General features: G+C 44.3%; 1 protein-coding gene across 1 annotated transcript; it reads left to right on the forward strand.

Annotated features, from left to right (window-relative positions):
• Window positions 236-14,498, forward strand: HN1 (hematological and neurological expressed 1). The gene is made up of 5 exons (XM_005709697.3): window positions 236-452; window positions 6,532-6,674; window positions 7,019-7,116; window positions 8,473-8,491; window positions 13,464-14,498. The coding sequence occupies exons 1-5, from the start codon at window positions 397-399 to the stop codon at window positions 13,610-13,612; spliced, it is 465 nt and encodes a 154-aa protein (XP_005709754.3). The 5' UTR covers window positions 236-396; the 3' UTR covers window positions 13,613-14,498.

The raw sequence follows: 15,412 nt of genomic DNA on the forward strand, positions 1-15,412 counted from the left end.
CTACTTGTACGGAGCGCGGGGCAGGTTTGTCTTTTGTCCAATCATCTCCGAGATTTGGGGGTGGGGGAGGGGAAACGTCCCCAGACCTTCCCTGATTAGGAAGGGGGCGGGTTTAGGCTGAGCAGGGCCCGTCTCAGCCCGTCTTGACGTCTCAGGATGCTTGGCACTCCAGAGAACCAATAGGAGTGAACAGGGTCATTTGAATCGACCAATGCCGCCGGGGTGGGGGCGGGGATTTGCGAGCCCTATAAAAGCGGCGGTCCGTCCGGCAAGCCGCGGCGGAGGCTCCTGCAGCGGTCGCCGGCTTTGGGTTGGATAGCTGCTGTGCTCCCCTCCGACCTGACCCTTTCAGCGCTCCGCTCCGCTCCGCGCCAGCCTACCTCGCTCTTCGGCGCCATGACCACCACCACCACCTTCAAGGGCGTCGACCCTAACAGCAGGAACAGCTCCCGGTGAGGCGAGGGGTTTCCGGGGCGGGAGGTCTGTTGCCCAGGGGCCCGGGCGGGTCTGGCGGCTGGTTGTTGGCTGTAACGTGCCCGGGGCGCTGCGCTCGCGCCCGGCCGACTGGCCTGGCTCGGCCACCGGCTCCGCCTTTGTGCGGCCGGCGAGCTTGACGCGCCGGCCCCGCCCGATTCCTGCTCCTCTCCCATTCATTCCTCCCCCGAAGCAAGGGGCTGGGAAGGGCCGGGGCCCCTCGCGCTCGCCGTGCGGCCGGTTTTCGTTAGTCGGGACGTGCTGAGAGGGTTCGCTTTCTGCCTTTTGCGGCGCGGCAGGCTCGGCCCCAGGACGGTGGTCTTGGGCCCCAGGTGTGCGGGTAGCCCGCGGGGCACCTTGATCTGGCCCCATTGTCCCACCCCCGACAACGCGCTCGTGTCTCTAGCCCGGGAGCAGGTGGGTGGCCCCGCGCCCGGCGTGGCGGTCAGATCCTGCAGCCGCAGCGATCGGGTCCGGCGGGCTCCTGCCCACTCGGGTCCGCCTGGCAGGTGGCATTTGTCTTCGGGCGGGGCTGGTCAGCACGATCCCCGCCCCCGTTCAGGACCCAACCGTAAACCCTCCGCCAAGTGCCTCCCCTCTGCTAACAAAGGAAAGACCCCTGCTCCTTCCCCTCCCGCGCCCACCTCCGAATGGGAGGGGGAGCGTGTCGTTCCTAGTGGGTTTTCTGCGCTCAAACCTTCGGACCTCGGTCTTCGCATCCCACCTCTTTCGCTTCCCCCTTTGACGTTTGCCAAATGAGTTCACCTCTGGGCCGGATTCCCGGGCTGGATGGAGGAGGTTTCCTGTTCTTGGGCGGGGCCGGAGACATCCATTGTCTCTTCCGTACTATCTCCACCTGCGCAGCCCGAGCCTTTCTGGCCACTCATGCCACTGCAGCCAGGCAAGGGGGCCCTAGGCACGGTGTGTGGACTGGGAGGGCCTCTCTTCCGAGCCCTTGCCTAACTTGGTGGAAGGCTTTGGATGCCGTGGAAGATGTCCACATTGTCTCGGCTAATTGCACGCAGGCTGTTCTTCAAGGTGGGACACAAGCATCTCTGGGATCCTGCCCAAGGCGTGGAGGCAGCTTAGATTCCACTTTTTCTGAGCCTCTCTTCTTCACCGACCACGACCCGCCGTCATGTGTCGGCAGCCTTGGGGTCCTGGGCAAGCGGCACAAAGGGAGCCATTTTGTGGGGCTAAGAAGACAGCCGTGAAAGAGCAGTGTCTCACAGGGGTTGGAGTCCTTGGGGACAAAAAGCAGGCCGCATCAGTGAGGCTGAGGAGGTAGTGTTGGAAATGACATTCTTAAGACTTCAACTCTTTGGTTGCCTTTTCAAATGTAGAAAAGAATGGGGAAGATTTTAACAACTAAATCAGAGTGCTGCTCGGAGGAAGGGGAACTTGAGTAGATAGACCTACGCAAACCCTGGTCACTCCCTCTTCTCTTGTCATCCTTCCAGTGAGATGACTTTTTTTTTCCAGAGGACACTGGAACAAACTGAAACCTTGGTTTTTCATTTTGTGCCCTGAGGTCAACTTTATGTTGGCCAGACTGTGGTGATTGGGATGTGAAAACTCAAGCATTCTATTAAAAAATCAGAGGTTTTTTTATCCTTTGCGGTTGAGCGCAGTTTAGTGTTGAATTCATAAAGAATTTAAGTAACCAGGTCAAATGAATCCTCACACTAGTTTTTTCATTTGTAGCTTTGAAATGTGAGACATACATGACTTGGTTTTGCAAAATAAATGTTTTAACCCCCTTTTGTCATCAGTTTTCCCCAATATTGTCATCTTAAGACTCTATGTAGCATTGTCCTTTTATTTACTTCTACCTTTCCTTCTCGCCTAATTCTCTTAAACTTCTTTCCTTCAGTAACAGTTTCCTAGTTCCATAAACAAATTATAAATTTAGTCTGATAGGGAATGATCTGCAAAGCTCACATGGAAACTCTGGGATTTAAAGAGATAAGAAAGAAAAAAGAGTACTTTTTTGAAAATTGCTACCCGCAGTTCATGGACACATTTTTGTTGAGTCTCAGATATGTAATTCTGATCTCATTATCATAGTTCAGGAAGAATAGCAGGATCTTAGAAAATAAAATTGAAATAATTTCTCTTATGATCCAAATCCTTTGTTTGGGGATGTCTCGCTGTTACAAATGGGCTCCACAACACTGACGTCATCGGAGTAGGTAGAACCTGCTCTTGCAAGAGGGACACAGACCTTTAAAAAGTTGGGCTGGTCAGAGCTTTGACTTTCTTTTCTAAGCTGGTGTTCGGATTGTAGTGTCTTTTTTCTTTTTGTAAGGTAAAAAAGAAAAAAAATTCCTGGCCTATTAGGGTTTTGAAGATTTTCATCTGGCTGAAATAATTCATGAGAATTTAATTATGATAGTAAGGAGAATAAGTCTAATCTCTGGGGAATGAAGGGGATGACAGTGAAGCAAGTTAATTTTGTTTTTGGGGGGGATCTTAGTTCCCCTCCCAGGGATCAAACCCATGCCCCCTGCTGTGGATGCATGGAGCCCTAACCACTGAACCGCCAGGGAAGTCTCTGAAGCAAGCTAGTTTTGATTATAATATTTCAAGTGTCTGTTGATCTGAGGTACAAATGATAAAAACCTAGTCACTTCTGACTTTAACATAGAGAATGACTATTAAGAATTTGTAACATATTTTAAATTATTATTTAAACAATTTTATTAGCAGACCCAAAATTATAAGAGGTATGCCTGAACATGATTTCTTAATTCATTTAATGAATTTAATCTGAGTGAATATTTAATATGGGAGACTTACAAACAGTGGGCTTTTAAATGTTTTACATGTTATAAAAGCACACAATGGATTCCCCCCACCCCTACCCCTGGAAAATAATAATGACATTTTAATTTAGTGTAAATTGAGTACTGAATTTTACTATGGAGAGACATGAATATTAGATTTAGAGAAAGATGCTAGAGGACCTATATAAGAAATATATTCAGTCTAGAAAACATGAAAAGCAATCAGAACACCAACTATATAGGTTTGTAGTTTAAAGAGAAAATGGTATTGAGTGATCCCCCTACTTCACTTTGAGCCCTTTTTAAATGTGCCTGCCGGGGCTTGGGGTCTGGCCCCATCTCTGTTACTTGTTTTAACTAAAGTTGGGCAGTTCATTTAGAACTTCTCCAGGCCTGACTTTGTTCTTTTAAAAAATGAGGCTATTTGCTGAACTAGACAGAGCAGAGCCCAGTGTACTACCACCCGATAGCCAAGTCCAGCTGGCACCTGATTTTTACAAGTATAAATGGCTGAAAAAGGGCAGAAGAATCTTTCATGACTTGTGAAAATGACAAGAAAATCAAATTTGTGTCCATAAATAAAGCTTTATTGGGACATAGCTGCCCTCATTCATCTTCGTGTTGCCTGTGGCTTGCCTCTGTGCTGTTATGGAGCTGCATAGCTGCAAAAAACCGAATGACCCACAGTCCAAAAATAATTACTGTTTGGTCCTTTACAGGAAGAACTGGTGGCCAGAAAGAGAGGGTATCTAACATTCTTTCCTTTCGGTGTCCTACTGCTGATTTCTCAAGGTTATGGAGGGCTTCCTAGAAGAGGAGAAGGTTTAAGAAATGGGCTGGATTCTGAAACAGTCACCGAGGAAAGGGTGGAAAGTGCTCTGGGCAGGAGGAAATAGGGGAGTAAATATTCTGAGGTGGAGATAAGGCAGAACAGTTCTCGGAACAGGGAAGAATGTGGCCTGACTGGGCTGGAGAAGATGGTGAGAACTAGATATAGTTGAGAGGGGAAGCCCGAGCAGTTTGCTTCTGTTCTGCTTAGGCCTAACCAAGCCTGCATCTGCAAGCTTACTTGTACGTATGTCTGCTTATCTACTTAGGAAAACTTATGGAAGTAGAACCCCTTCCCTGATTCACAGAAGATGCAAATTTAAACACTTGATACATTTTAATCAAAATTATCTGTAGAAAGTTTGTGCAAATTTATATTCTCACACTTCAGTTCACACTGGAAATTGGCATTTTTTTTTCATCTTTACCAACCTAATAAGCAAAAATATATTCTTTTGTTTTAGGTTTCATTTATTTTAAAAATTTTTAATATTTAGAAACTACCCATATTTTTTAATTGTCTGTTAGTCCCTTTTGTCCATTTTTATTTCTCTCATGATTCTTTTAATTATTTTAAAAGTGATTCTATCATCCTTTGTCAAATATGTGTATTTTTGCCAAGTTTAATCTGTCCATTTTTCATGGTTTCTGGCTTTCATCTTGCGCTTAGAAGGAAAGCCTTCATGACTAGAACCAGATTCGTACATGTTTTCTTCCAATATTTTTGTCTTAGTCTTTAAATTTAAATATTTGACCTAGCTGGAATTTATTGTGGTAAATGAAGTGAGTTAGGAATATATATTTGGTTTGTTCCTTTAATCAAAATGACTAGCCAGTTAATCCATCACAGTTCTCCCTTCTGAACTAAATAAAATACTCCAATGGTGGTCTTTTTGAGAGAGAATTCTTATCTTGACAGTCCTGAGCAGAAGTTGACAAAATCCGCCATTGTAGGAGAAGTTGGTAACAGAATCTCAGTAATTGATAAAACATACTTAAAAATTAGTAGATTTGATGGGACTTTCTTGGTGGTCTAGTGGTTGGGATTCTGTGCTTCCAATGTGTGCGGGGGCTGCAGGTTTGATCTCTGGTGAGGAACTAGGATCCCACATACCATGCGGCGCAAACAAAATCAGTAGATTTGAACAACTCAATTAATAGGCTTTATCTAGTAGACATATAGAACACTGCTAAGTCTATGTTCCTTTCAAGCAGATACAGAAGATTTATAAAATGAAGCACCTATTAAGCCATAAAACACATCATATTTCAAAGGAACATGTCACATAGATCCTGTCTGTATTATAATGGAAAGCTGGAAATCAGACTAGAAAGACCTATGTTAGCAAATTTACAAATGTACTTTTAAATAATTTATGGGTCAAAGAAGAAAATGATGGAAATGAGAAAATATTTAGAATGGGAACAAAAATCACAGCTTGGGGATACCTCTGGAGGGATACTTAGAAGAGAATTTTTACCTGAAGTGTTAAATTTTTCCTTTCCTTTCAAATATAAGGAGCTGAGTTTACAAATGACAGCTAGATGTATCTGGAAACTTGAATGAAACGGACACCTTCCTAGAGAAATGTTTCTTACTCAAAATGACTTAAGAAATAGAAAAATAGAGCACTCCCATCACCATAAAGGAACTGAATCTGTGGTTAGGACATCTTCCCATGAAACCATCTCCATTTTCTATGTTTTGAGTAGTGACAGGACAAATGAAATTGAGTTTTTTCATGGAGGGGACAAATTGGTCACCCTGTGTCCGGAAGATCTGGAAATGGGAAAGTGCCATATTTCCTTGTCAAACACAAGAGCTGTAGATGGTGTCTAAAGGTTCACGGGTGTAGAGCATGTCATGGAGTCCTACACTTAACTCTTGATTGACTCTCCTTGTGACTGGTCACTCTCGATGGTTAGTGAGAATAGTGAGGTACACGTGTATAGACAGGGCTTGTGAATGATGTTGAGATGGGAGAGACGATTACGAGCTTTCCTTGGGCTTCTAAGTTGGTCATGTATATGTATATTCTTCCATTTAAAAATGTTTTGTTGGAAATAAAAATGGAAACTTTTTTTTTTAAATAAATAACAAGATGTGCTTCTAAACTTCTTTGCAAATGTGTCCAGCTGGGCCTAGCAGACAGGATCCATTAGGCTTTGGCCTGTTCCTAAAAGGGGATGCCAACCAGCCTGTTGCTGGTACTTCAGGACTGTTTCAGCTGCCTGGTACGGTGCACAATCTCACCACCTTAAGGTCCATCATTGAATTTATACCACGTTGGAATTAATTCCTAATTTTCCCATTAACAGTTCTCTTTTGTGGGGGTGTGTGTGGAATGAATGGGTGGGTGAACTGAAATGAAAGGTGTTTGAAAACATGTGCCAGGAAACGTCTTGATCTGATCTGAAACTGACATTTCGCCATCATTTCTAGGGTTTTGCGGCCTCCTGGCGGTGGATCCAATTTTTCATTAGGTTTTGATGAACCAGCAGAACAACCTGTGAGGAGGAACAAAATGGCCTCCAGCATCTTTGGGACACCTGAGGAAAATCCGCCTTCCTGGGCCAAGTCGGCAGGTATTGCTCGTCTCTGTGGTCAGTGGTCAAGGGGTGGGCCCAGCAGGACCACTGCAGCTGGGTTTGTGCTGCTGACTAACATCTAGCTTAATCATGGGAAACAACAATTAAAGCTTGTCACGGGAGGAGAGACAGGGGCTAAGACGGGGGAGATGCGGGAGTTGGTGTGATGGCTGAGAACAAGGAGAGCCGTCAGCTGGCTCATGTGGCCCCTCTGTGGCATTTCACTAGCCGCCACTCCCTGACACTGTGGGCTCATGTTGTCATGTGACGCGAGCCCATTATGTAGTGGCGTGCTTTAGATCTTTCCCTGGTATTCCTCATGAAAGTATATTTTGACTCAGGTGCCAAGTCTAGTGGGGGCAGGGAAGATTCTGAGTCATCTGGACCCCAGAGAAGGAATTCTTCTGAAGCGAACTCTGGAGACTTCTTAGATCTGAAGGTCAGTGCAACAATACAGGGGGAGAGACAGGCTTGGAGGTTCACGCCCTTTAGAAATGAAATCCTCACATCACCCCCCGCCCTTCCTCCATTATACTAAGACTTGCCACTGGAGTTTTGGGGTTTGTTTTTTGTTTGTTTGTTTGTTTACACTTAACCACTAAATTTTTATTGTAACATCAAAAACTGCAATATTAGTAAATAGAAATACAGAGTAAAGAGAAAGTAGCATAAATGGGGAGGGGTGGGGAGGTGGGGCAGGGGTAAGGAGGAGGCCACGGACAGGGGCATAAGCCTTGTTCTTAGTCATCACTTTGCTGTAACTTTCATGAATCTTTCCTATCCATCATCACCAATATCACTCCAGCAACAATTTCTCAAAGGGCATCTGTCTATCCTAACTCTCTAAAGGCTTTGCTTATGATCTCAATCCCTGGAGTTAATACCCAGGGCAAAGAGCCTCTATTAAATTACTTATCCAGTCATCCCTGAGCTTTTTCTCCCACTAGGTTTTTATCCACTGGAGTTTTATTATATCAAGTGGTAATTAGGAAAGGGACTGACTGTACTGCTGATGGAGGATTGATAGAGTAGATCAGAAAAATGAGGTCATGTGACCTTGGTCTGTTCATGTGTCTCTGCTACCAGTTGGGTTCATCTTTATCCTTCAATATTGATTTTTGAAACCGGATCAGTTGCACTTCCTGTGTATCTCACACATAGTAGCATATCTGAGCTCAAGGATGTTTTAGTTGTTGGCAAATGTTGCCTGTTGTTTTGAGCTAAACTTCAGGAGGCTGTCACACGGTGTTACCATTGGTTGTCTGCAGGTGAGCACGGCCCCTAGGCCCCAGGTGTTTGTCTGGAAAGCCTGGTGGGATGTCCCCGAGTGGGTACCTCGGGGCACATGGAAACGGCAGCCGCCTGAATGTGGGCACACTGGTAGAAGGGCTTTGGAATTGATGAAGGCCCTTCAACAGCTAGATTAGAAAGAAAGGAAAGGGGGTGGAAAGATAGGTTTACCAGTTTCCCGTTCTGATAAAAGCTCCTCTGAAGTGCTAACTGATACCATCAGTGTCAATGTTAAGGTTTTTTGGGGTTTTGACCATGTTACTAGCACTCGGGCAATTTATCCAGTAGCATTTTTTTGGTCCAGTACCATTTTTGTGTAGCATTGTTCCAAGTTGAATAAAGGCTGTTTATTGTAAAGAGCACCTTGACCTTGAACTTGACTACATCAAAACAAAATTTGACATCTGTCTTCAGGGAGACAGTAGCTTCTCTGAACTATGATTGTTTTCTTTGTGTGTGGCCAAATTAAAATCTGAAGTAAATTTTTGACTTTTTTCTTTTCCAGGGAGAAGGTGACGTTCATGGTGAGTATGTCTGAAAAAAGTATGCCAATTTCTGAATGTTAGAATAGACTCAATTTTGACTCAAGTCATGTCCTGGGGAAAGAAGCTGGCTGGAGAGTGAACCTGGCTGAGCCCCAGGTGCCAGTGTCCATCCTCTAGGGGGAAAGGAAAGCAAAATGGAAGCTAGCAAGCACAGCCAGCAGCGAGAACAAGGCTGGAAACCTCCTAAAGCTTTCAGAACAGACGGATGTCAATCAGGTTGGTATTTGTTACACTCAGTGAGAGCTTCTTAGTAACCGTCTCTGGCATCGCAAGCTCAGACCTCAGCATTACATTTACAGTTGATTTTCTACTGAAGTGTTTACTCAGCACGACACCGGTAACCCTGTGATCTTGTGAATGATGACTTTAGCGGGCAGGTGTAAATTATCAGTTAGCATCCACATCATCAAATTATAAGTGGAAAAGAGCTGTAATCATTTAATTATTTAAAATCTTTGAAGTATTTATTGGCACTTCTTTAACAAGTGCCAGAGAATCGCTGCTGCATGTGATGTGAGGTTTACGTGTGTTTGGCCTGCAGCCATCAGGTTCAAGTTGACCCAGTGACACGCAGCCGGCCCAGGACAAAGCCGCTCCTTCAAGGCTTTTTTCTGCCATTACGTTGGGCAAGTCAGTCTTCCAGGAAAATAGAAATTCCTGTTCAGTTGTCTTGTTGTCTCTCACTGGGCGTGAGGGGAGGAGAATCTTCTGAACTGTTGTGAACTTTACCTGGGTTTTCTCTCCGCAGACAGATTGCTTCTCATTGGACTGAAGGTGTATTAGTTTTTGTTTCTATCTAGTTTGTTCCATTTAAAAAGATTGTTCTATAGGTTCAAAGAAAAAAAAAATCTAGACTTTTTGATTCCGCTGCTTTTCGTATTCAGAAATACTTCCAATGTCAGACCTTATTTAGCAAGAATAATAAGTTAAATCTTTTTTTTTAATAGAATATTTTTTTATTTTTGGCTATGCTGGGTCGTGGTTGCTGCACAGGTTTTTGTCTGGTTTCAGCGAGCAGTGACTTGTCCAGTTGAGATGGTCAGGCTCCTCATTGCGGTGGCTTCTCTTGTTTTGGAGCACAGGCTCAATAGTTGTGGCACGGGCTTAGCTATTCCACATCGTGTGGGATCTTCCCTGACCAGGGATCAGACCCTTGTCTCCTCTTCACCACTGAGCCACCAGGGAGGCCCAAGAAGCAGCTAATCTTTATTCACTAATTTTGATCAATGAATAGAATTACAAATTTGGGGAGCCCACAGCAGTATGTGAGAGCCTGAAGTTATGAAAATATATGTCATATTTGTCCTGCTAATAATTAATTCTCTTAACCTCTCCTTTGGGGTCGGCCCGCCTTCACGCCTTGAGGGTAAACTATTCTTTGTTTGCTGAATAAAACTCTTGAGCTGTAACTGAAGAAAAGAAAAAAATTCTCTCCCCCACCCCCAGCTCAGTGTTATAGATCCTCCAGGTGAGTAGCACATGCACCGTGTACAGGTCTTTCCTTTTCGTGTTTTTTAATCGATCGTCAGTTTGGCACCTGATTATTCTCTGCTCCTGACTGCTGCTACTTTTAGCTTGTCTGTCATAAAATGACAAGGAGCATGACAGTTCAGACCATGTCTAGTGAATAAAAGTCAACCCCAGTTCTGTCGGCAACTTCACTGCAAAGCCAATCAGTTCTGCTCAGTTAAATAAAGCAGATCTTGCTTGGATATACTGCCTTCATCTTTGGGATAATTAAACACAGGAATGTCTATAGTGAGGACTTTGGAAATCTTACAGAAAGAGGGAGAAGGTCCAGGAAGCTTGGGCAGAAGTCCTTACCTGCCTTCGGGCAAGTCTGTTGTGTTTTCTAGAGGTTCTAATTTGGTGATCCTTAGATGAGTTGGTTTTTTCTCTTCTGACATTGCTGTCTGATCAAGTTACCTTACTGGTATGCCAGAGAAGACAGACAAGTAAGGAGTAGATAGGACGTATATTATGGCAGAAGCCATAATTTTGTTTAAAAAAACAAAAACATCTTTTAAATTACTGGATTCAGTAGACAAAAGATCTCTGTCAAGTCCCATAAAAGTTTCTAAAGCTTTTACTCTCAATTCGTATGCTTATCACAGACTCAAGGAAGTCACAAGCCAACCTCTATTGCTGGCCAGAGTATTTCTGACCGGATAAATGAGTGTTTAGGTTAAGGGGCATGGTTGTGTAGTCTCCACGGGTGCCTTTTTCCTCCCTTTTTCTCGTTTGGCTTCTTGTCACCCAGTTGTGAAAGACAAAGTGGCTCCGTGCGTAATGATAAAGGCAAACGTGAGATTGGCAGGAATGAGCTTGTTTATCTAAAAATCATTTTATGGAAATAAACTACCATGCCGAGTAACATTTGTGTCCGTCTGAAGTGTTCCTCAGCTGGGTGGCCCGGATGGTGGATTCAGTTAGATACTGTCCAGTGGGGAGGCTGTGTCCTCGCAGCAGAAATGAAACAGCTTGGGTTGATACGCTGGCTCAGGCGGAGTTCGTGGTCTGTATTCGTCTGTCTTGAATGGCTTTAAAATTTGAGTTCTTGGGTTTTGTTTGTATTTGCAGTAAACTGGACATGCTTCCCTAGGTTATTTAAGGGCGCCTGTCGGAGGACTTGGGTATGGTGTGTTGATGCATTTGGTCCAGTTTCTTGTGCAACAGGAAGCTGAGGGGTAACCCTTTCTCGCCAAGCTTTGGTTCATAACTGAGTGCTATCATCTTGGAAAGCACGTACTACATTTTTACCTGTAGTTAAAATATAGAACATTATATGCCTTAGAAGTCAGGTTCTATCAAATAGTCCAAAAATTCATGAAATGAAATGTTTAAAGCAGCAGTAGCATATTCCTGAGATGTTATGTTTCTGATCTAAGACTTCCTCCTTGAACTGCTCTGTTTCAGTCGGCAGAGTGAAAACTTAGTACAAGTGGTTTTAGGGATGTGGACCTTTAATGTTTAGTCTGATGAGGAACTTTTTTTTTAATGAGTAATTTTTTTGGAGTTAGTACTTTGCGTTGGTGTCTAATATGAGTGCTTACAAAGTTCTTACATAGCATATGTCATAACCAGTATTTCTGCTTTGCTGCTCCAGGGTTTTGGAACTTCTAAACTAGGAGGAAATAAATGTCTTTAAACCTTAAGGTAGTTTTTCTTCCAAGTCTTATAAATATCTTAGTTTTTTATACTAAAGGTGCCTCTGTGTGATTATTGCAAGGTTGGTGTTAGAATATGCAATAGAATTTAAGATTTAACACTGAAATGAAGAGAGCTGGCTTTTTTTTTAGTTAAAAATAAGTCTGACATGCCTTAAACTATTAAACTCTTCATAAAAATTACCTTTTGCAGAAAATAATGCATTTTTTTTTCTTTTGCAATTACTCTTGAATTTGAATCAGTGGCAACAACCTGGTTAAGGATTCCTATATGCTGGTTGAGAATTTCACAAGTCAGTCTGGGAATCAGTCAAGCAGTATCTAGGACTGGATGTATTGGGTGATAATAACACTGGTTCTTAAGACTTTAATGAGGAAAGGGCAGGGTTGATATGATGGGAGTAACTGGATTAAGATAATTAACCATCAGTGGGTGGGGGTGGAGTCTTTAATAAACGTCTGTAAGCTGGATACTACATGGTTTTTAAAAAGTCAGCCTCACTCGTTAATCATGGAAACATTAACGCATGACAGAATTAAATAATCGTTTTTCACCTGTCACTTAGGCAGATATTAAGGTGAGGTGGTTATCAAGTGGGGGAAGTGGACCCATGTGAGTAGAGGATGCTCTGACGTGGGCGCTAGAGTGGACCTGGACTGCCACTGTGGAAGGAGGCGCCCAGTCTCTGTTCAAACTGAAGACGACAGCGCGTGTCCCCCTGGGCCTGTGTTCCAGAGTACACACGTTACGGTTTCAGAATGGTCAGACTGGTTTTACTTTTTGGCTATCAGTAGAGGATTAATCACATATACTGTATATATACTAGAAAGCAGTGACTTAAGGAAGATCAAGTGTGACCACGTGTATGTTGTTTAATTGCTCAGTCATGTCTGAATCTTGCAACCCCATAGACTGTAGCCCTCCCAGGCTCCTCTGTCCATGGGATTTCTCGGACAAGATTACTGGAGTGAAGTGGGTTGCCATTTCCTCCTCCAGGGGATCTTCTCGCCCCAGGGACTGAACCTGAGGCTCCGGCATTGCAGGCGGATTCTTTAGCACTGACACCAGGGAAGCACCTGACCATGTGTATAAGTGAAGTGAAGTCGCTCAGTCGTATCCGACTCTTTGCGACCCCATGGACTGTAGCCTGCCAGGCTCCTCTGTCCATGGGATTTTCCAGGCAGTAGTACTGGAGTGGACTGCCATTTCCTTTTCCAGCAGATCTTCCCGACCCAGGGATCGAACCCAGGTCTCCTGCACTGTAGACAGACGCTTTACCGTCTGAGCCACCAGGGAAGTCCTGACCATGTGTATAAGTGGGGGTAAATTTCCAAAAGGGACAAGTTGCTACCAATTATGTTAAATACAATAAAAACAAGGTCGTCTGTGATATGCTGGAAATAAAGCACACAAAGCTTACGCAAAACAGATGGACAGAGGATGCACACAGCTAGTAGTGGGGCCTCTGGGAATACGGGGAGGAGACCCACCCAGCAGTGGAGTGGTGGACCCAGAGCTTATCTGTAATGTTCACCTTTAAAACATTTATGTCGCCATATACTTAAGTAATTCAGAAAAGAACATACAGAGAGAGACCTGGGGATGCATACGGCAGAACACTACCAGTGGCTGGTTCTGGACGGTGGCCATGTGCCAACTGTTTTCTTCTTTATAGCTCTAGGCATGGTTTGAACCATCCTCCAAAAAGCCCCTTCAAAAAAACTTAGACTCGTCATCTTCACTGGGAATAGTTATTAGTCTTAATTTCATTCTGTTTTCCTAGAAAACGTGGACACAGACTTGCAGGCCACCCTGGGGCAGAGCGAGGAGAAGCCTGTGCCCGCCGCCCCTGTGCCCAGCCCAGTGGCGCCGGCACCTGTGCCATCCCGGAGAAACCCCCCTGGCGGCAAGTCCAGCCTCGTCCTGGGCTAGCTCCGTCTGCCCCGGACTCTCGTCGTTTTGTTTCTTTGTTTTTCCGTGCTTGTGAGCCGCACAACTTGAGCCTGACTGGACATCTTTTGGATTTGTTTCATTAAAAAAGAAGCACTTTATGTACTGCTGTCTTTTATTTTATTTTTATTTTTTGGAAGAACAGGTTCTCTGTCTGTCCTTATTCCTCTGGGTCTGTAGGCCTTGGCATGAGTGTTTTCTAGTAGTAGATTGGAGGGAAAGCTTTGTGACACTTAGTACCGTGTTTTTAAGAACAAACCATTTGGTTTCAAATGTGTTAGAGGATCTTTTGTACTGAGGTTTTTAAAACCCTTTTTTGGTCAGCTTTACTTGGGTTTACCAAGCCTGGATTGGACAGACCAGTAAACAGTCCACAGGCGCTGTCCCTTCAGGCCCCCAAACAAGGTTGTCTTGATGCCGAAACCTACCTGGTGTTGCCCTAACTTCTCAGTGCCCTTTGCTAAAAAGCATCTTCCTGTGCCATATGGAGTGATAAAAGGCCTGTGCCCTATGCCTTGCCGCCTGCAAAGCAAAAAAAAAAGTAAAACAAAAAATTGCCTTTTATTTCTGAACCTTAAGATACATTTAAGCCAGATACTTAACATGACTGGCTGAGCAAAGCCTGCTGCTCCCACGCAGAGGAAGGCTTGATGTTCACTCAGACTGATGAATTCCAGGTGGTGAAGCAGGGGCGGGGTCTTCGTGGGGAAGGGACCCGTGGGGGGGGCAGTGCTCTTCTTAGATAACTTGAAGCTGTGTGCATGATGCTGGTGCTTGACCATGAAACGAAAGTCTCATCCTTAAAATGTGTGTTGTACTTCACAACCCTGGACTGTTGCTTAAAGTAAACGATGTACAAATTTTGAAACACTGTGTCCTGTGTCATCTTTTTGAGATTGTTTCGGCAGTTCTACCTGCTTAGTTGCTTTTTTTCTTTGTTACTAACAACCCTGCTACCCAATGATTTGATGAGCCCTTCAAATTAAAACAGACTTAAGGTAGGCCTAGAGAGAAGTGGGCTTCTCTCTAAAGAAAACAGGTTTAAAGTCAGTGAGTGCAGAATGCCAAAATGAACATTAACTAACATCTGGTAGTAAAAGACTGGAGTAATACAGATACCTGGCCTCCAGAACAATTATTAGCCAATACACTTTGGACTCTTCTACCACTTATCCTCCTTTGCTGGGTGATAACATCAATATTTTAAGTTCTCTCATGCCTACAGGATGCCCCTCGATGGTCAGTGATCAAAGAAGAGGGCTCCAAAGAAAAGAAGGGTCATGTAGCCAGAAGGGGGCAAGGTCATCTGAGTCTTGTCAAGTGATACAGGAGACTGGATAAAGCACACTGGGTTCTAGGGAGAAAGTTCCAGATCGAGGTATCAAACGTCCAAACCGGGCACTGTCCGATGGCTTTTTCCGTGTACCTGCGCTGCTAATCAGCAGTGTTCCTTGGGCCTGTCATTTGGAAGCTCGATTCCTAACTTTGAGACTTTTGGGTACTTCCTTGGTGGCCCAGTAGCTAAGACTCCATGCTTTCAAGGGGGCACTGGTTGGGGAACTAAGATCCTAGGGGCGTGCCCCAAAAGTTAAAAAAAAAAAAAGACTTTGAAACAGGTCACCTTTAACCATCCCCCACCGTGGTTGAAATGATTTAAGCCTGGTTTGTAACCACTAGCTCATTTGACTTAATAAGCATCTCTTTGGGAAGAAAAAGGGTAATCATAGGTTGTGGGGGTGTTTTTCTTCCTTATTATTTTGCAAAACGGGCAGCTGTGCTATA

The sequence above is a fragment of the Capra hircus genome, chromosome 19 (genome assembly GCF_001704415.2).
Source record: "Capra hircus breed San Clemente chromosome 19, ASM170441v1, whole genome shotgun sequence".
In the NCBI taxonomy this organism is placed as follows: Eukaryota; Metazoa; Chordata; class Mammalia; order Artiodactyla; family Bovidae; genus Capra; species Capra hircus.